The sequence below is a fragment of the Podarcis melisellensis genome (genome assembly GCF_964234715.1).
Source record: "Podarcis melisellensis genome assembly, chromosome: 4".
NCBI classification, from domain to species: domain Eukaryota; kingdom Metazoa; phylum Chordata; class Lepidosauria; order Squamata; family Lacertidae; genus Podarcis; species Podarcis melisellensis.
The window spans coordinates 71,219,946-71,242,284 of record NC_138531.1 but is presented as its reverse complement, the minus strand read 5'-3'; the positions used below and the strand labels follow the sequence as shown (position 1 = coordinate 71,242,284).

At 38.4% G+C, this 22,339-nt stretch overlaps 1 protein-coding gene across 4 annotated transcripts in view; it reads right to left on the bottom strand.

The window, feature by feature from the left end:
• Positions 1–709: 709 nt before the first annotated feature.
• The window catches only part of TOMM70 (translocase of outer mitochondrial membrane 70), a gene marked incomplete at its 5' end in the record, with an annotated part of 40,273 nt that continues 18,643 nt past the window's right edge, over positions 710–22,339 (bottom strand). For 3 of the 4 annotated variants that reach the window (XM_081908477.1, XM_081908476.1, XM_081908479.1), the window contains 11 exons: positions 710–5,359; positions 7,402–7,524; positions 9,266–9,363; positions 9,559–9,675; positions 9,869–9,976; positions 10,531–10,665; positions 11,876–12,083; positions 16,829–16,977; positions 17,875–17,984; positions 18,201–18,327; positions 20,173–20,346. In XM_081908477.1, coding sequence (XP_081764603.1) covers positions 5,206–5,359; positions 7,402–7,524; positions 9,266–9,363; positions 9,559–9,675; positions 9,869–9,976; positions 10,531–10,665; positions 11,876–12,083; positions 16,829–16,977; positions 17,875–17,984; positions 18,201–18,327; positions 20,173–20,346 — 1,503 coding nt within the window. In that variant the 3' untranslated portion in view covers positions 710–5,205. The remainder of the gene's footprint in view (positions 5,360–7,401; positions 7,525–9,265; positions 9,364–9,558; positions 9,676–9,868; positions 9,977–10,530; positions 10,666–11,875; positions 12,084–16,828; positions 16,978–17,874; positions 17,985–18,200; positions 18,328–20,172; positions 20,347–22,339) is intronic. The other variant, XM_081908478.1, reaches the window with a different exon arrangement.

Here is a 22,339-nt window from a genome sequence, read left to right as displayed (position 1 = left end):
ATGACACAGTCCAAAGCTGTCCTGGGAACCTTTGAAGGTGGGGGTGCAACTCTGTTAAAATATAAATAAAATTACAACTTACGTGGATAACATTCCATTGCAAATCCTAAAGTAATGAACTACATTGTCTCTTGTCTCTCAGTGAAGAACTGAATTAACATAGTTTTTCTATGGATAGGTACTTCCTAGGCTGTTTTAACAATGATGTCTTCAGAACATATATAGAGATTATCTGCATTCTGAAATTCAGTTGGTATTTGTGGCCAAGTTTGCTGACACCGTGCACTGTTCACTGCTCAACATCAAACAGCAAGTCACAAAATTCTGTCACAATCTACACCTGTTGGAAATTTTACCTACATAAAGGATGATAAATCTACTAGTCTTTCAATCCTGTAAAATATTTGGACAGTCAGAATGATTAGTACAGCTGGGACCATGGGCAAATTCATGGAGTGAAAGCAAAGATGAAAAAAGAATGCTACTCTTAATAGTGATCACTGGTTCATAACCCACTTCTAAATATACTTTCACCAAAACAGGAATTTTGATTCCATTAATAAAACACTTACAGGTTTTAAATACTTTAAGTTTGTAAGTGCTCAGCCCAATAGTATAAATGTGGAATTACTGCTGCCACAACCAATAACTGCTTTTCTTTCTGATGGAATACCAAGTTTGTTACATTTTTAAAAAGCAAAAAGGCACATAGAGTGAAATGAAATTTATTTTTTTTAAAAACACACACCATGTATTCAGTATCTGACACCTTCGTTTAAAGCCACAATGTAAGCTGCCCGCTGTGCGCAAGCACATATAGTACCACCCCAGGACCCCCACTTGAGATTTAATAGCTGTCATACTAGCTGCTGTTTTCCAAGTAGCTTGGACTTGAAGATAGTTCTTTTCTAGCATCCCCCTCTTCTTGCTCATTCTCACTGATTCACACATCTATACCTGCCAAATAAGCAAAAAACCCTCAGTATGTATAGTTCAAATTTTAATCCTCTCTGGAGAACAGAAAAATCTGTTTTATAGGGTTCTCAAGTTAGCCTTTACATATATGAAACACTGGAGTTCCAGTACTATGTAATAAAAATTAGATTCTCATAGGGGAGAGGGCCCTTACAGAAATTAAGGCTATAATCCTATACCCACTTACCTGAAAGCCAGCCCCACCTAATGCAGTTACAGGTATAGGGTAACACACAAGTTACGATTCAGCTAAAATAAGGCCTATTAAATTGTAATTGATCTCATTGGGAGATAGTCAAGAATTTATTTAAATTTGCCAATTAAATGCTTCTTACCTTTGGCTAGATCACACCTTTACATTTTGGAATGTTTGTATTTCCACACTGTAGCATGGACCACACAATAGGCTGATGGCTCAAACACCAACTTGACAGCTGGTATAATGCCTAATCTTTCTTCTTTTTTGCTGACAGCATTAATTCTTATTCTCTAGCTAAATAAGAGAAACTACAGAAATCTAGTTACCAAGATGTAATGACTGAAGTAAGCCTGATAATGAATTCCACTATGCCCTAGTTTCCAACAAGTTCATCAGCTTGTCTTTCGTTTGCTCTCTTGGATAAAACTGGAGTGTGTACATAGTTGCAATATCCAGTTCTGAAAAGCCAGTCCTTCAATGAAAACTGAGCAGCCATTTTCCAGTTCTCAGCAATGCTACTTTGATAGAGATCAACTGTCAGCACCAGGGATGGGCATCCTGTCATTTGTTATCTGGTTAAACACCCAAGTAATCAAAGGACAACACCAGTTGTACGTGGGAAAGCAGCTTGTTATTTCGAAGTCTCAACAATTATATTCATGTGTGCGCACGCGTATTTACAATTTAAATAGAATCACCACAAATAGTTGTGCTAGGTATATTTCCCCAAATTCACTTCCAGTTGTCTAAAATTTTTATGGCTATGGCCTGCTGTGCTTCTGAAACCTGTTAACATCTCATTAATAAAAAAAATATTTCCTAGAACTTTCTTGTAACATTTTTTTGGGGGGGGTGAGAAATAGTCTTTTTTAAATAGTCTTCCTTCTTCAGGAAGTTGAATTTCCTTAGCAATACAAATCAAAATATGCCTAATCTGAAAATACTGATTCCAGGATAGTCCAAAAGTGCCTTTCCCTTTACATTTTTATACGTTACTGTATCATGTTACATGTAAGGCTTTCATTCATTAAGAGTCCTATATTTCCAACAAAATAGACAACTTGTTCGTTATAATTTATTCCACTATGAAACTGAAGATTGCATACATGGGGTTCTCAAATTGTCTCCCATCAGGGCATTGACAAGACCCAGAGTAGCTTAGCTTCCATTAAGAGCCTTCAGACAATGCCCATGGATAACCATGATCCTGGAGCAGATTTCAGATATCTACATGCTGTACAAAACAATTCAGACCCATGTTGCTTAAAAGCGTGTTGTATATACTTTTTCACATAAAGAAGACTGTGTGTTCACCTAGTCCTTTCCAAGTTAGCAAGACCAGGAAGTTCTATACCATCATTACATTTGTTTATACAGACTGATTGATCAACGTTCAGTATGGGTACGGTTTCCTGCCATAAATAGTAAAAACATTTGCTGATGTGCATTGGTCGTATTTGTTTTGTTTATCATGGTGGAATCAGAGACCTACTTGTCCAGTTCCTCTCTGACTTTTGATGGAGTCTAGTTTTCAACCACTTTTCTAAGCTGCTCTTGCAACCTAACAGCACAATCCTAACCAAATATACTTAGAAGTCCTGCTGAATTCAGGTTAGCAGGGTTAGGATTGCAGCCCACATCCTTTAAATAGCCTATTGTCAGATCTTCAGAAGCCCCTTTCAAAGCACTATTTTGCACAGCCCTGCGGCTTTGCAGGCAGTACTGATCAGCTGATCAGCAGTGCCTACAAGCACTTTTTCAGTCCAGCCCCACACCTGACTTCATGTAGAGCAGGGGTGTGTGGCTGGGCCGAATGGTGAGCTCTGGTAGGCAGGCCCATTTAAAAAGCTAGGCTGATTCCATGCCCCTTAGGATAAATTGTCTTGTTAGGTAAGTTACCCATTTTTAAAAGGTAAATTCTATAGCAATAAGGTTCCTTTTTTAAAAGGTCACACCCGGTTGCACCAGCAAAAAAAATGGGGAAATAAAACATGGTTATTCGAAGTTTCACTATTCCGTGCAGAGAAGTTAGCAGCACATTCACATAACATGATTGTCTTTTTTTGTATGCTGATTTTCCAAGGAAGCAATTTTAAAACCAATACCCTAAATCTTACATGTATAAGAGATATTTGAATGTAATATTTATTTGGTGACTTTACAAGTGTAAGTCATTTACAAAAAAATAACAAACAAATGTAATTCTCAGTGCAGTTTCAAATATCTGAAAACAGGAAATAATCTGTGATGATTTGGAATGCTAGTATCAAGACAGCACATGCTTAATTCTTAATTTTTTTCCAGAGACAGAAGTGTCAGTGTACATAGAGCCACGCAAATAAAAACCCTTTTGAAAAACATGATACCATTACAGATGAGAGGGATACTTCAATAGAAAACTCAAGAACTCAAAAATGCTTCGTCTCCTTTCTCTTTTTTTTTTGTAAGCAGTTGACTTTCTAAACTGAACATAATGGAAAGATTAAAATTATCACCGAATCTTGTCAATTTTCTTCATTTATTACGTTAACGGAATGAACTCTTTTCAGCAAAATTTTCACAATGTGTGGCTTAGGAAGCAGTCTAAAATTAACTGACCTCAGAATACAATTTTAACACATGTGTGCTATACAATGAATTTTGTAAATCTGAAATAGTACTATTACAGTTACGGGTTCACTTCAGTAGCTCCTAGGAACAGTAGGGCAACTGAGATCAGTGGATTGAATGCAGACTTCCCAGGAGGTTTTCAATCCAATAGAGATCTCACCTGTGCAGGGAGGCAACTGTTGCAGATTGCCTCCTCTCCCCGCAGCCTCTAGCATCTCTCCCACTCCCACTCTTCTAAAGGGTCTCATAATTCTCTTGAAGTGTGGAATGTGGTACCGGAGAAGGAAATTCACCAACAGTAGAATCCTCTGGGCAAAACCCCATTCAGATGTTTCTACTGATGGGAGCAAAGTGTGGATCCAACCCAGTATGTGCAATTTGCTAAGTACTCGAATAGAAAGCTCTTAAAATAGAGCTGAAAAAGTAACAAAACTGCAGATGGAAGCTTTGTGCCGTAGCATAAGCCCAAAAGCATCTTTTGAAGCCTAAGTTACTGTTTCCAATTCAGTTGGACCCTTTCAACTAAACTTCACCCCAACAAGGTCTGATACTTATTTCTACAATAATTCTAGCACGCATACTAACCTGACGAATCCAAGACCAGTGTTGGCAGTGTCCTTAACAGAGACAATTCTGCTCTCCTGAAAAACGTTTTGACAAATAGGCTTTTTCTAGTGACTTTCAAATTAAGACAAGGGAAAGGAAAAGTTGCTTTTGGGGACACAGGGCTACTGATAAATGGTAGTTAGTAAATTGCAAAAGATCTTTGAAGTAGTTCTCTAAACCATGCACTAGAACAGCAGATTGAGAACTTCGGTTTCTGTATAGCTGCCACTGTTCTATTAAATGAAGCAGAAACTGTAAACGGGAAGAAAAACTGCACATGATAACTATGTTGAAATGATTTAGCTTCACCCACAATTGCCTTAAAAATCCCTACTATTCAACAACTTTGCAAATAATGTGTTCTTTGCAAAAATAAAATCAAGCCAGAGGGATTCATTGCATATAAAAAATTACACAGCACTATTAATTTTTAAAATCAACATAATAAGCAGTAGTAAAACATCCTGTAGATAGAGCCAGTCATTCACAACATCCACCCTCAAAACATGAGTCAAAACGGTTTTTATTTGCATGGCCAAAATAATATTTGATCCCCTTGCAACTCTTTTTAACTTCCCTCTAACAATTATTTGCTGCAGGGGGAACAAACTGCTTACTCTGATGGACAGCCACTCCAGCAACACCTAAACATTTAACAGATAATTACAACACCATGGACCAAAAAAAACCCAAAAAAACCCCAAAACCACCCCAGATTAACTTCCACCATTCAACACACTGCAACAGTGTCTTTAGGACTAGGTCGAAGGGGGCAGCTTTACTTTTAAAAAGGTCATTTCCCTCCAATTCTTTCTTTACAATGTTGGTGGTTTCAATCCATATTTCTTTGCAACTTCTGTCTGGGCATAGGCAGCATCACAGAGTGAGTAGAGGTGAGCCATTTCCATCTCAGATTTGGCTAGGTTAATAGCTTTATTGAACATTTCAATGGCTTTATCCAGATTGCCTCTGAAATAAAGGGGAAAGGTTGCATTAATGTAAAGGAAATAAAGCTTGATATGACAAGAGAAAAGCCCATTCTAAAACCAGAGACTAAAAATTGTTATAGATGTATATCTATACTCCTTTATCAAATACCATAAGTTAACGCTTAGCAGTTACATGTGTAAAGGAATGTGTGGTTTTTTCCAATTGAAAAAAAATTTGCAGCTTTGTTGGTGTCCTTTAACTACCGTATGCCATTTTTCTCTCAACTTCCTAATAGGCATTATTCGGAAATCTGTGTCCCTGTTTATCTGGTCTTAGAAATTCATTATGATGAAAGTATTTCTGAGATGCTGGATGCACAAAGATCTCCGAATGTCCGTGTCTCAAACAAGAGCTTCATTCTTTAATGTGCTAATTAATGTGATTGTTCTGGCCAGCTTTCACAACTTTCTCTAAAATACTAGATACGCTATGGAAAATGTAAAGGTATACAGAAGTATGGCCCAAAAAAAGGTGCAACTTCTATGATAAACAATTTGAGCAGGTTGTTTGTTTATTGTTGTTGTGTGGCCAAAACTCTTAGCTGTGAGTCCTGGAAGATCTGCAGACCTTTCCCCACCAGGCCTGGAAGGGCAGGGCCCTGACTGACTCCAGCTACAAAAGCTTGGGCTGCTGAACAGAATCTTGGGCTGGGGTATAGTTTAGGGGGTTTCGTTTGCAGGAGGGTTGTTGCTGTTATCAATTTCTGTATCTATATTTTGGATCTTGTGATTTATGTGGAAATAGTTCAATTTGGTTGTGTGCTCTTTGATGTTTTATTTACTGTTTATGACTACTTTTGTTAGGCTTGTAATTATGTAATGTTTATGCTATAAGCCACCTTGAGCATGGTTTATACTATTGAAAGGCAGCATACAAATAAAATGGTGTATGTATGTATGTATGTATGTATGTATGTATGTATGTATGTAACTATGAGTCTGCTTCCGTAATTCCTGCATTGCCTACAACACTTTTTGCAGTTTAGGCAACATCTGCTGAAGCCCACATCCAGACCTATATGCTATGAGCAATCTTAACTCTAAAGCTGCATACCTAGGCCCACTACCCTGGCGTAAGTTCCATCGAATTCAGTGGGACTTAAAGTAGCTTACATATGACTACCCTATAATTAGGTGGGTGGAAGTGCACATATCTCTCTATGTGTATAGACACAGACAGACACAGATACACACTGCACTATTATATACTGCATCATGGTGCTTCAATGTCTGTGAGACCACATTGTTCTCTACTACAGAACTGGCCCAGGGTTATAGTGCTTTTGTCCGAGGTTGGTTTCCAGCCAGGAAGCTTTTCAAAGTTAAGTAGCATGGAATGCATAATAGCTGCTTGTCTGTTGACAAGCTGGAATTGTAATCGCACCAATATGATAGTAGAGAGCTGATACTGGTTTAGTAACAGCTGATGCCAAAATGCACTTCAGCTGAAGAAAAATCAACATCAGTTCTGCAAAGGAAGTCGCTAATGACTTAAAGGACTTGTTTTCAACTAGTACATCAGTACCTAACTAGAGAAGCATTTCTCAACCTTGGGTCCCATATGCTGTTAGACTACCACTCCCATAGCCAGCAGGGGCAGCAATAATGGATAATGGGAGTGGTAGTCCAACATCATCTGGGGACCCAAGCTTGTGAAAGACTGTACTAGAGGATCGGAGCCTGATCCAAGGGATATTCACTTGGCACCTAGAGTACAGAAGAGGGAGATGGGCAATGAAGCTTATCCCTCTCCTATACCAGCAGGGTTGGAGTACTGGATCAAGCTGGTGGCTGGATCCTTACTTCCCAAACCCCACAGGGTCACTTTGACAAGCGTGTGGAACCATTTCTTTTGCAGACTGGCTTGACAGTGTCAGGGGACATATTATCAGGTTCGTGTGCCAGAAGTTCCCCACTGCTGTGCTATAGGGCAATCTGCTTCCAACAGTCTTGAAGGAACAAGTCTGATGACAGTAATGTAGCATTTTAGACTCCCAAACTGGAAAAAATTATGGTACTTACCTTTGCACTTCAATTGTCCCCATAGTTTCATATGCAAAGTCACATTTGTTATCAATTTCAATGGCTTTGCTTATAAGTTCCAAACCTTTATCTAAATCCTGCTTCCACTGAAGTTGGAGTAAACTGCAATAAAAACAATTGCAGACCTAAATGAATTGTATGAAAACAACAGACCTAACATAGTAGCATTCTAAGAAAGAAAATACAGTCTGAAAAAGTAAAGAGCCCTGCAGTCAAGTAGGCTCTGGATCCAAGTCAGATGTAGTCATTTACATATACAGTGGTACCTTGGTTTGCAAACGTTTTGGATTACAAACACGTCAAACCCGGAAGTGTGTGTCCCAGTTTGCAAACTTTTTTTGGATTACAACCCTTTTTTTTTTATTACGAACAAATTATTTTTGGAAGCCCCATTTGCGAAAGCACACCTTGGGTTACAACTTGTTTTGGTTTACAAACGGACCTCTGGAACGGATTATGGTTGTAAACCAAGGTACAACTGTATACCTTTTGTGACTATATGATTGACAAAATAGAGGCTGGATTCTATTTAAATATGCCAACTTTTGTCTTTGTCAACAGCACAGCTGAATTCAAATCAGGTGAGAGTTCTTGGACAGAAATCCAAGTGTTACTGTTGAAGGCAGAAGGCGAAACATTAAGCCTCGCTATCAGTTCAATCAAACCTTTCAATCCAGCACATACCAAGCAGATACCTATTTATAAATTAACGATTATAGCTTGAATCCAGTGTGTCCCTACCACGAGGCTCCCATTAGAATGAATCAGTTTTCCACCCTTCAGCCCTCTCTGCAATCCCGCACACATTTCAAGAAGAGGGGGAAAGATAAAACTAGCAACAACAATTATTTCACTTCTTCTACTAGGAGCATCCCATAAGCAGAGCTCCGTTCATGGGAACTCTGGATCCAACCCAATAATACCGCTATACCTTTAAAACATTTTAATGTTATATTATTACCACCAATAAAGTGAGTTTTCCAGAAAATTATGGATTGGAATTTTTCCCCAAAATATTTACAGCTGCCCTTAAATGCTGGAGATCTGATTTAGCATGTTTGACTTTCATTTAGTAAAACAAAATTACAAGAAGCATGTCTTACTAATTTAATATGTTGCATAAATATCTGAGTAGATTTTCCAGTAGCAATGAACTGAAATATATGATTAGGAAAAATGGAAGTCCAAGTAGTGTGATTTTAATTCAGTATTCAAACCAACTCAAAGCTTCACTTGGAAATTTTTATTGAAATGGGTATGTGTATCAATGCTTTTAAATTACACATAACTACTCAATAGCATATTTGATTTCAGTGGAAGGGTTCGATGTGGAGGCACATATTTATTTTAGTATGCCTGAAAAGTTGCACATATACATACTTAGGATTATTCATTCTGTCACCAGTACTGCATAAAACTAAGTGGAACACTTCAACTGAAAGATAACATAGTGGAAATTTTTCCACACCATGTCCATTTACTAGGGAAGGATTTTATCCCTCTGTGTCACCCTCCTGATGGAACGGCTTCCATCAGTGTAATGGAGAGCAAAGAAGTTTTCAGTGATTCTCCTCCCTCCAATATAACCTGTTTAAGAGTCCCTTAACCTTCTGGACCACAGGCTGGAGCACAAGAGGAACAGGTCATCCAAAACTGCTTCAATCCTCATTTTGTTAACAGAATCTTTACCATCAGTTGAGCGACAGAACTGGATACAACCCATTATCTTTTTAGACAGATTATTTCAGATCTAAAATTTAGGAGACGTTTTCACACATACAATAAACCACAAAAGCGGACCTGCAGATAAGTCATAAATGTAGCAAGCAAGTATAGTACTTACCCTTTATGAACATAAGTAGTAGCATTATCTGGCTCAAGATCAATACATTTATCGTACATTTCATCAGCTTTGCCAAATTGCTGCTGATCTGTTAATGCCTGTATGAATAAACATAATTGAATAATGAAAGAAGATGTAGTTTAAAGACTAAGTTCCTATTCTTGTATACCTCTCCAAAAATAAGTGGCATATACTAGCCCAATCTGTTAACACATGAAGTATTAAGAAGTATTATTTATTGAGTTGGTTCATGATAATACACAATTTCTTCACAACTGAAGAGAAACATATACCTGGGCATATAGTGCATAGCCTTCAGCACACCTCGGGAATTTTTTAATAACATCTTCGAAGCCTTTCATTGCCGACTGTACTTGTAAAGCGTTATTTCCAGTATAGGCTTGACGATACTGTTAAAAAAACACAAGTGACTATGTAAAAATTAAAAACATGGCAGAAAACTAATTTATTGTCATCTAACTTCCAAGCAATAACTAATACATTCTGAAATGTAAACCATCAACTTCCTGAAAGCGAAATGGTATTTTGACAAAATATTTGACTGCTTGACAGTAAAATCCTAATAAAACCCCATATACTCACCAATGCAAAGCATTTCTGTGCTTGTGCCAAGGCAGAATCTGGCCGCAAACGGATACATTCATCAAAATCTTCTACAGCGTCTTCAACTTGGTCAAGCAGAATTTTTAGCTAACATAAAGAAAGAAGGATGAGCAAAGCTCTGCATGCTGTACAAGGAAAAGTCAATGCCGCTGATAGAAATACCAGAAAAAAATCATTCCACACTCTAATTACCAGGGAAGACAGGCCTACTCCAAATAGAAAATATATTTTGCATGGATAATTTCTAACCAGCTGCCTAGTACTTGTCTCTTGTTTATAGCAAGTTTAGCATCCGTCCCCATTTAACACTAATCTTGCACTTCTCTCCAGTTGCTTACCTTTTAGCAGTTAAGAGATATTTAAGAACTACTCAAATATCAAAGCACAGTTGTCAATCTCTCTCTCTAATATTCTGTAACAATATACTCTATAACTATCTATCTATATGTTACAGAGTATCTGATTTTGAAGGGGAAATAATCAAAACAACTCCTACCTACTACAAACTATCCTTGGATTATTACTTTACATTCTACTATTTTAATATTATATAGATATTTGCATTGGTATGTATGCCACCCTGGAATCCCTTTGTGGATGAAGGTATGGGTGGGAAATTTAATAATAAGTAAAATAAATACCTGCCCTCTGTGATGGTAAACATCTGCATTCTGAGGATCGATATCGGCAGCCATATTAAAATCTTGAGTAGAGAGCAGAGGTTGTTGTTGTTGCATATACATACTGCCTCGCTTGATGAGGGCATTAGCACGAAGCTGTTAAAAGGAATAATGGAAATTATAGCTGCCAGCTAAGAAGTCTTTTCAGAGTTTTAGGCTGCGTTAGTCATCCCACTTACCTGGTAGTAAGTCCCAAGGAATTAAATGGTACTTACTTCTGAGTAGACATAATTAGGACTGCAGCCCAAGTTCTGATAGCATAGTTTTGATCAATCAGTCATGGAGTCCTATACTTGGGTAGTATTTGCAATCTGAACATGATACTGAACAAAATTACTACCGTTTAAACTGTTAAAAACCCCCAAACAAGGCTTAAAGCAGGCCATGACACAGTTACAGGAAGACAAACATCCTAGATCCAGAGAACTGAATTGGGTACCCAGCTAAAATTGGATCCTTTGTTCTTCATTCCTCCCATAACACAGGGCTAGTCATATTATATTGAAGACCCAGGCACCCTGGTCATGAACTGGTATTTCTCTTACTCCTTCTGCAATTTAAGTTTCATATAGCCCTGGCATGGGGAACCTTTGGGCCTCCAGATGTTGCTCAACTAAAACTCTCAAAAGCTCCAGCAAGCAAAGCCAATAACCATCAATGATGGGAGTTGTAGTTCAGAAACATCAGGAGGGCCAAAGGTTCCACATGCCTGATATACCCTAAGGCAGTAAATACATATGGTGGCTCAGTGGTTAATAGAAACTTTTTGAGCAGTTTGTCAGGAAATGGTTATGCAGGGTTTCACTTCTTGCTTAGGAGTCAGAAGTGCTTTAGAAGTCTGAAGCAAAGATGCAATTTATGGCCACGTCTCCTTGGCCAAAAATTTGAAATCCGCCCATTTCTAGGATAATTTTGTTTAATATCTGTTACACAATGGGCGGAAGTAAATACTGGGCAATGTATAATGCCAATCCTGTGCTTGCAAGGAACTGAAGGGGAGAAAAGGCTGGCAATATGCTTAATTCTTAGTCCATCACTTTTCCTCTGTGTATGCCCTCCACCCCCCAGCCCCAGGGTAGTGGAAATTATTTTCAACATTCACTTATTGAAAAAACACTTAAGCCATCATACTTGAATCCTCAAAAGGCATAGTAATGACAATATGTACTGGCTGAGGTCAGGTAAGAGGCAACATAGATATTTATATATTCTACTCAACAGCAGAATCGCAGAAATATATGAACAGAATATCACTGCTTCATCAACTGCAAAACATTTCAGGAAAATAAACACATTCATCACTCACCTTTACATTGGCATCTTCCATTCCAATAACCTGATTCAGATCAGGTTTGGCAGCGTTTGCATTACCAATAAGCAGGTAGAACGTAGCTCTTAATAGTAAAGCTTCTGCCATATATTTTCCTTTAGCCTCAATTTCTTTAGTACACTCGCTAATTATTTTGTCATAGTTTTCTTCTTCCATATATTTCTTTGCCTTTAAATAGCCAGAGCTGAAAATAACATGCATAGTGGTCATTAATGGACAGTGAGGAATTCTCCCTAGTTCTAATAAAAAAATATGGAGAAGGCATTTTGGGTGGTATCACTGGCCTATACATTAACTCACAAACCAATTGGTCCAAAATATCCTATTCCTCATCAATCCAGCTTTTAAATTTTCAAATATGCAAATTAATAATTTACTTGGGTATTATCAGAACTATTTCAACAGACAGCACATATTAAAGCACACAATCACATAACAGATAAATGTTCAAAAATGTTTCAATAATTTATCTTAAAAAAGGTTTCAGTACTCCAAGTACTCTGACTTTGTTAGGTGGCGATGGCCTTGAAACTAATGGTTTGAGTAACCTCCAGTTCAGAATGTTCATATGTCCCGACTGACTGGTTGAATCAAATGCACTGTGTACACACACACACACACACACACACACACCACTCTTCAATGTGTAGCTTATGGTGCCATTCCTTTGCTATCTACGACCCATCTTCAGCAAAACTGAACACTCGAATTAACAGCATGTGCATTTGACATTCTCTTGAAACTGAACAACTGTCACCTCTCTTTTTGTATGCTCTCATACTCAAGTATCAAAAGAATAATTTCTGCTGCTCAGAAAATAAAATATTGATTTTATTTATTTAAAAGACTTTAATATTACCCTTTATTTAATACTAGCTTTCAACAACAAAATTCCCAGGTAGCTATCAGAAATGAAGCTAAACACAAAACTTTGTTCTAGTAATACCTGAGATTTAACATCTAATCCCACTATTTGCACATTTATAAACCAAAGTGGCGGTGCTTTGGGTATTCCTTTCATAATAAAGAAGCATTTGTTTTTAAAAAGCAATAAATGTTTTTGCTTATTGTTTAAATTTATACATTTTCTTTTTGCAAATATGCCTAACACTCTGAAAATGATTCTCCTCCTGCACTACAAACATATTCTACAGTATCAGGCAAGTTGGTAGTGTACAGCTAGGGCAAACTTAAGCCATGTTCTAAGCAATTATTTTCCTTACAGATTTTCAAAGCTGAAATATACAGCACCATGCATTTTACCTTTCTTATAAAGCATGCTTTAGAACAGTGTTTCCCAACCTTTTTTGGGCAAAGGCACACTTGTTTCATGAAAAAAATCTCGAGGCACACCACCATTAGAAAATGTTTAAAAAATTAACTCTGTGCCTATATTGACTATATATAAAGTAACTCTCTTTAATAGGAATCAAATAAACACAAAGAAAGTATTTTATAATTACTTTATTATGAAATAGTAAGTAAACAGAAATATGAAAAATTATAAAATACTTTATTCATTTACCTTTGAGGTTTGTCTCATGAAAGTTGCCTGTTTCTCCGTGTTTTCACGCAGGCGAACAAAATAGTCCGCATTCTTGTTTTGAAGCGAAGGGTGTTTCGTTTGGAGATGGCGTTTAAGTTTGCTTGGGACCATAGCACTGTTAGCTAGCTTTTCACCATACACCACGCACAGTGGAGTTGGTTGGTTTGCATCTCCGGTGAAAGTAAATCCAAATGAAATATAGCTTTCGCTATATTGCCTTGTGCCGGAGAATTTGCTTGAGCTAACCATCTTTGCTTTCTTTTCATGCCCACTCATACTTGGGCTCTCATCTGGCTCCAAATTTTGTTCAGAGTCCAGTTCTTTTCTTTTCAAAAACTTTTCCATCACTGCAGTATCCGGCCATCCAATTACCACTGACAAACGGATACAGACCCCTTTTTTTTACAGCACAGCTCGCACAAATGTACACGGAACACCCTTTTCGAATTAAAACACACAGTCTCACGAGAGCAAGGAGCAGCGATTTTATATTTTACAAAAAGAAGTCGCTAGTCCTCATGGTGACAGGGTGGAAAATATTTAAAAGCAGAACCACCTTGAGGAAGGTGGAGCCATATCACATCCGGGCAGGAGGCCTAAATTGGTGGAACGCTCAGGCCCCGCTTATTCAAAGAGGACACCAGGCAACGTCTCAGGGTATTAAGAACCCTGAGCTAGATTAATGTCCCCAAACGTCATGGTTTGTGCCAACCTACTGACACTCCACAAAGCTTCTTAACCATGTTTGTATGAAAAAAAAATGGGGTGCTGCGGCTCTCCCAACCCACTACCAGCACGCTTCAACACAATGCCGCGCGCGGCAAGAGCCCAGGCTTTCTGATCCAAGCCGCTTTCCTTAGCGCTTCCGGGCAAAGCCGAGCACATGCTACGAAGCGCCCACACGTGTACGAAAAGTCCTAGCTCAGCCGCGAGTTGGCGCAGGCAGATGCCGTCCTGGAGGCAAAAGCCGTCACATGGGGATTTTCTTCCTCCCTCCTTTAAATTTGGAACGTACGGCGCGCGCTCCCTTCACGCCTAGGGGGATTCCCCCTCCCCTTCCCGCTCTCTCTCTCTCCCTCCCTCCTTTGGCGCGCGCTCCCTTCACGCCTAGGGGGATTCCCCCTCCCCTTCCCGCTCTCTCTCTCTCTCCCTCCCTCCTTTGGCGCGCGCTCCCTTCACGCCTAGCGGGATTCCCCCCTCCCCTTCCCGCTCTCTCTCTCTCCCTCCCTCCTTTTCTCCACCCACACGCCTCCCTTTACGGCTGCTCTGCGCGTGCGCGTTGCTGCGACGCTCTTCCAGTCTTTCCCTGCACCGTGGGAGGTAAGTGCTGGCTCCTGACGCGGGTGCGTGCGGCGCCCCCTCCCCCCCGACCGCCTTCCTCCCATGGCACACCAGGCAATGTCTCGCGGCACACTAGTGTGCCGCGGAACACTGGTTGGGAAACACTGCTTTAGAAACATAACAGTTTGTCTACTTAATTCTAAGAAAATGTCACTTTCTGTGTACTTCTTAGATCGATACCTATCTTTCTGACTCAGCGGACCACCACAGAGGGAGGTGTATACCTAATATTCCTGATGACTTAAGCCAAGGAAGGAATCATAAAAGGGATGCAAAATGTCATGCTCCCTCACCCCAGCCTTCTTTCTTTCACTCTTCCTCCTGCTAGCTCTAGCCATGGTAAAGTGTTGAGATGGTACCAACTATAACCAGGCTTCAATTAATGCCTAACTAGAATTTGAAGATAGTAAAAAACAAATCCTGGTTAATATTAACCGTGTCTGACCCACAGAAGTAGGGAAGCAAATACACATTTGTCACAATGCTAATATTTTAAGCACAGTTAAAGCAACATCAGGATAATTATGTCTAGACAAGTCCACAGATCAGTCTCTATACCCGAGCACTGGAAAATGCACAATCTAACATCAATTTTTTTTTAAAGATATGGGGGTGGGGGGTGGGGAGAGCCTGGAAATTACAGGCTGGTTACTGGTGGAATGTATTGTTAAAGATTAAATAACCAAGCATATAGAAAAACAAGGCTTGCTGAAGTAGAACCAGGATGCCTTCTGCTAGGATAAGACCTGTCTCACTAACCTATTAAGAGCTCTTTGAGAATGTAAGGAATTATATAGGTCCTCTTATGGATCAGGAATTGGTTAAGTAAAAGGAAGCAAAGAGTTGGAATAAATGGGCTGTTCTCCCAATAGAGGGATGCAGGAAGCAGAGTCCCACAAGGGACTTGTGCTTTTTAACTTGTTCATAAACAGCCTAGAGTTACTGAACTGGTCTTTGACCGTAATAAGAAATTACTTACTTACTAGCCTAGAGTTAAGGGTGAGTAGTGAGGTGGCCAAGTTTGCTTTTGATATTAAGTTGTTCAGGGTCATAACAATAACAAAAATGTGAAAAGAGGATTAGACAAATTAATGAAGGATGAGACTCTCCTGCTATTGTGCTCAGGACCTGCTTCTGGCCTTCCAATATGCAAAAGCTACAGGGAACCAGGCAGAGGGCCTTTTCGGTAGTGGCGCCCGCCCTGTGGAACGCCCTCCCATCAGATGTCAAAACGATAAACAACTACTTGACATTCAGAAGACATCTTAAGGCAGCCCTGTTTTTAATGTATGATATTTTAGTGTTTCCTGGTTTCTATGGAAGCCGCCCAGAGTGGCTGGGGAAACCCAGCCAGATGGGCGGGGTACAAATAATAAATTATTAATTATTAATTATTATTATTATTATTATTATTATTATTATTATTATTATTATTATTATTATTATCTGGTTGGCCCTTCTATAAATGTCTGTCCAGTATAAGTTAACAAGAAACTAACAACAAAACCAAATACCAGTTTCCAAGTTGAAGACAGACATGTTTAATTACACTCTTATCCAATGTTAGAAATGAAAACTATTATTATAATTAAAAACAAGCAGCAGCAAACATTAATGGGGGGAGGGGCATTTCCATTAAAAGTTGAAAACATTTTGCAAGTCTTAAAGTCTCACACCCTCTTTTTAAGAAAGGCATGTTACATGCCTTCCTACAACATTGCTACAAATCACTTCTTGCTCACTGTGGCAACATCTACCCATCAACCATACCTTATTACAAAATCACACACCCTTACACACAAATACATTAGCTAGTAACCTGTTACTCCGTGTAGGTGCCACAAGCAAAAGGTGAGCTGGTCCTCACACTGGATGCAGACTCCTACTACTGGAAGGAATGTAAGCACTAGATTTATTTAAATTTTCCTGTTTAATTATATGTGATACCACAGCAAAAGTACATAGTTATAAAGATGCAGAACAGACAATGATGAATACTAGAAAACCGAAAATTTACTCACTTAAGTTTATCATTTACTTACTTTTCTTTTATGACAGAGGCTTCTCCTTCTTTATCTTTATCTTCATCAGATTTCTCTCCCCTAAGAAGTGGTTGGGAGATAATGTCATCTGTGAAAGAGCTGAAGTATGATTTGATAAATTGTGGTGAAGGCATCAGAGGTTCTCTGTTCTGAAATAAGATGGACAGTGTTGTGTCAAATGCCATTTCTAATTTTTTTATCAGTCAATGGCAAGTAACTAATCCAACTGAAATTATCACACAATTTAATTACACTTTAAAAAAACTGATTTCTGGTTCAATTTCTAGGTGCAGTTTAAGTGCTGGTGGCAGCCTATGAAGTACTAAACCGTCTGGCCAGGGTTTGGGAAGCACTATTCCTTCCTTATCAGCCTGCTAATTCTTTTCCATCTTCATGAAGACCCTTCTTCTATTCCCACACCTAAATTAAGGGGGTGTTAATGAGGGTGCTAATTCTCACTCGAGAATACTCTTTCATGGAAAATCTGGATGAACACCATGCTGTTATTAATATTCCAGTTCAGGAAGACTCTTTTCCTGTAATATTGATACAACTGCTGATGTATTGCTGGTTTACCATGATCACTGGTATTGTAGTTGATTCCTTGCTACTGAAACTGATAATTAAACTATCTACAACACATTATCCTACTGAAACCAAAGTATAGCTAACATAAATAAGACATACCTCCATTTCCCTTCCCTTCCTGTTTTTCTTATGTTTACTTTTAAATAATAAGCTGTTTAGGGTAGGAACCTGGTTTTTGTTCTTTGTGGAGAGCCATGTATATACCGGAACATGGTTGTTTTTGGCATGTTATGCAGAAAAAGAAGGATAAATATCGTAAAGTATCTGACTTGTGGACTTGCTGCTTCTATTGCCTGTATCGGCTACTCCCACTGTGGTTATCAGCAATCCTTACTTTCACTAGGGCCAGTTTTCAAATCACTTCACACTTGCTGTAAAAACCATTAGCACAGCTTTATTCTTGTAACCACCACCAAATGGCAGGTGTGTTACTATCACAACCAATATTGAAAACATACCTTATATTTTTCTTTGGCCTTTTCTTTCCCAAGAAGTTTAAGAACTTTATCAGCTAGCAACATACTTTGCTGATTTTGAAAGCCTTCTAAAATGCACACTGCAGTGACATCTGGGGATTATAAACAGAAAACAATGATATGAATTATGAGTTCTTTAATCCCTGAAAAACTTTATAGCCAGTTGCCACAATGTACATTTTATCCCTCTGAACACATGGCTTATACATAACCCTCTTTGCAGCCAAGCATTTTTAAAATAAACTTATATTCTTTTGCTGAATTCAAACAACTTCTACATCTTTAACTTTAAAGTACAACATACTCACCTTCTAAACATTCTTTCTTATTGTCTAGCTTCTCATGTGCCTTTGCACGCCTGAAGAGGGCTTTTATGTATCTGGGATTTAGCTCAACTGCCTTTGTACAGTCTTGTGCTACCTCTTTCCATTTTTGCTGTAGATAGAAGAATAACCAGTTACAAATAAGCTATTTTCTCAAAGGAAAAAAATTACAGGAGATTTCTACCACTCTTAACACTGCAACCTAGTATGCTTTAATAGTTTTTAGTCTGAAATGATCTTATCTTCAGATGCTGCTCTAGATTTAAGTTACAAATCCATCAATGCAAGCCTATGCTTGTTTACTTAAGAGCTAAGTCCCAGTGTACTCTATGCAACTTACTCCCAGGTTGATGTGTTTAGGATTACAGAAAATGGTTACAACTACAGAGTAGTCTTACTAAAGTATTAGTAAACAGTTTGACCACAAAGCATATGATTTTTTTGCTCTCAAAGTAGCATCTTGGAGACAGATGTCCGGGAAAGCAAAGAGCAGAAGCAGCCAGTCAAAAAGGAAACCGGGAAACTCTGCAACCCAATAAGAAAATGAGTGTGTGCATGCTAAAACAAGATTTTCTAAAAAGAGATACAGCTGGTAGGAAGAAGTATTCAAAGCCTAGTGAAATCAAGACCTGGTACTGTACTATTCAAGCCTGAATAATGCAAATAAAGAATACTTCTAATAAGCATGTTTCTAAGTATCTTATTAAAAGCAAGTTTGCTACTGCAACTAAATTTAATGCAATCCTCCCTCTATGATTCTTATACTCAGAACTAAGACCACTGTGTTCCATGTGGCTTATTCCCTTGTAAATGTGTGTAGGAATGCAGGCTTGGGCAGATTGTTTGCTGGAGAGGTAAGCTTTCAAATAGACAAACAACATTTATCCTGCTTGCAAATTTCTTATCAGTTTCTGTCAAAACGGTTTGCCATCTCACCTAGTCACACAAATTACTGGATTTGAAATTCAGTACTACCGTAATTCATAAATTCAATGTGTTAATACATGTTTCAGTTTGGTCATGAGTGATTGCAAATAAAAATGGAAATATAAATTTATCAGCTTTAAATGTTTTGAGTATGGAGAGCAGTATATTTATTAATTTTCTAGAGCAGCATTAGGACAAAAGTAAATATAGTTTGCAGAATACAGAAACAGTAGAGTAAGCCGACAAACACAGAGAGTAGCCAGTATTTAATCAGAAATGGAAGGTATGGAAGTTTAGAAATCTAGCACTCCAAGAAACAGTGTCATCTTTAAAACCAAGAGGATCTCAGGTTCCATTTCAAAAACACAGTCAGGCAACTGGGAATGTTATAATTTGTATAAGGCAGTGGTCTTTAGGAGATGCAACACAGCCATGTGTGAATCCTGCAATTCAGAACTTCCAAACTACAAAACTCACGAGTTTCATTTGGGTGTTCAAACAGCCTAACAAGGCAGGATATGCCCAAGTCCTTTGCTGCCCCCTCCATGCAAATGGGGAACAAGTGAGACAGCTTCAGTTAACCACAGCTTCATGTGTGAACTGGGAAACTATGGCTAATGGCTCCCAAACAAGCCAGGATTTGTTATCCAACTTTAAACTATGGTTTAATATATTCACTTGTTTGGAAGGCATGAACCAGTTTCCCAGTTTGTATTTATCATGAAGCAATAGTTAACTTCTCCTTCATGGTTTGTTTCCCTGCTCACATGAAGAGGATGTGTCTGAGTGCATGGAACTCATGCATATCCTGGATACTTAAGTCTGAATTTGATCATGAAAACAAGGTCTATGTGCTGCTTCTCCCTACCAATGAATTGCAAACAGCAAGTAGCACTTGTGAATTAGAAGAATTTTAAACCTCTGCATGTGCGGAGTTTAATGCCTAGGGGGCTAGAACAAATAAAATGTCTAAACATACAAAAAAGCAGGTGAAGTCTATATTAATAATGTTTGTATTTAAGATACATACCAGTTGCTCATATGCTGCAGCTCTGTTCTGATAAAAAGTAGAAAGGTCAGCATTTTTCTCAGGCGGACATAAACTGATGGCTTCGGTATAGCACTGAATGGCTTGCTCATATTTCCCAGCTTTAAAATATTTGTTGCCTTTGTTCTTTGCTGCTTGGGCTCTATCAAGAGGGCTCTGGAAAAAAAAGATATATTTACCATTCATACATATTTTGAAAATACAAAAGGGCAGTCTTAATGAAACTTTAAAGTCTCCAGAACCACCTTATAGAAACTGAGATATGAAAACTAGGAGCTAAACAGCATCTTAAACCTAGGTTATGGGCACAACAACGGAATGTCTAGGCACATTTTTTAACAACAAGAATACAAAGCTGAAAATGAATGAGCTGCAGCTAAAATATTATGTTCATTTTTCACACAGTCTAGACCTTCCCCTGCCCGCCCACCCCCGTATATTCTTAAGAGGGTCCCTTCTCCAGTCTTCAGAGAGTATCTGGAAGTGGGGAGGCAGGAAAAGGTCCTCTTTTCCTTCCACTCTGTAGTTTTAATCTGAAATCTTAGGCGCAGTACTGTACCGAGCTCAGAAACTGCTCACACTAATGAAATTCCGTAGCAAAATGCGCCTAGAAAAATGGGAGTTTCGAACACTGATGGGGGCTGATCACAAGAAAGCCACTATTTTATAAAGATGCTCCTTCTATAGGTAAACAAAATACAGCATTCAAAATGTGGCAAAGATTTAAACATTTTCCCCGCCTTTATTTAGAGCAATCTATATAGAGAGCATCTTTAGAGGAGGCCTATATGAATCTCAGCTATGTATGGTTATAAAATGATGTGTATAAAAGGCTGCCACAGCTGCCAGCTGAGAGGACTGTTTAAAATATTTCCCTAGCTTTGTGGTAGATCTTGCTACCAATTTAAACATAAACATAAATTAAACATACTCTATCACACTAAGATTATTATTTTAATAAATAAAATAGAAGTAGAAGATAAGCCTCTTTTTATTACCAGCACAGGAAGGCAATATAGCTTACACATGTATCTCCTTTCAAGTCCAAGAGAATACACAACTTAAGAGAGAAGACTGTTATCGTCACTGAACATTCTGTGATGCTTCTTGCTTGCTAATAGTTATGAGTGACCAGTTGATACTTGCACAATGACAGCTAACAAGACAGCCTTCATGCTTTCCTGTTGACTTGGAACCTATGACAAGCCTTTGAAAGGCAACATTCTCCAACTAGAAAGGAGGCGCTAAGAGAAATTCATGTTAGTTTGAACTTTAAATTTGGACTCCTTGAGAGGCAGACAAGAGAGCTGAGTTTTAAGCTGGAGTTGACTAGAACAGGGTTCAGCCTTGGAGCTGAGTGAACTAGTTATTCTCTGGGAATCTCAGGCATGATCAGCAGCTATATTACTAGCTTGCTTGCTTCCATAATGCTTTGCTTATTTTTTGTAAACTAAAAGCAAGTATATATAGGATACCATGTATCTCTAGGGTTTTTTGGTTTTTTGATAAATAAAACACTTAACTCTGTAGCACTGAACCTAGACAATTCTCTGCTCAAGGAAATGAGATGTGTGTTGAGGATGTTACTCTGGACTTTTATTATTAAACTGCTCAATGTGCAACCAATGTGGTGACATAATTGCATTCTCACTAAGAAGACATCTTCAAACACTATGAATTTTGTTTATTTCTAAGCGGTCAAGTGGAAGAATTGATATCTTCAAAATTAATGTTTTTAAAATTAAGACTCCTAGTTCTGGGGGTATAACATATTTCAATGGTAAAATTTACATAACCTCAATCCAAAGCTTTGTGGATTCCTTTGCAAACACAAGAACTTCAAACATGAAGCAGGCACAGAGCTGTATTGCATGACTTAGAAAATCATGTTGCTCACAATGGAGAATCCCTACAAGCATGCAAAATATCCTCTAATTTCTACATTGAAAGAAAACACATCATAACAGAAATGTTAATCATTTAGACATTAGTTGCCAGCAGATGAAATCTGTACTACCTGTACAAAACTGCTCAAGTGCCATAATAGAGAGTTAATGTCATTTAGTCTTGCAAAGGCTGTTTGAATAGCACTTTATGATTACTACCTTGTCTCTCAAACACAAACTCCCTAAATGAGATAATGCAGAAG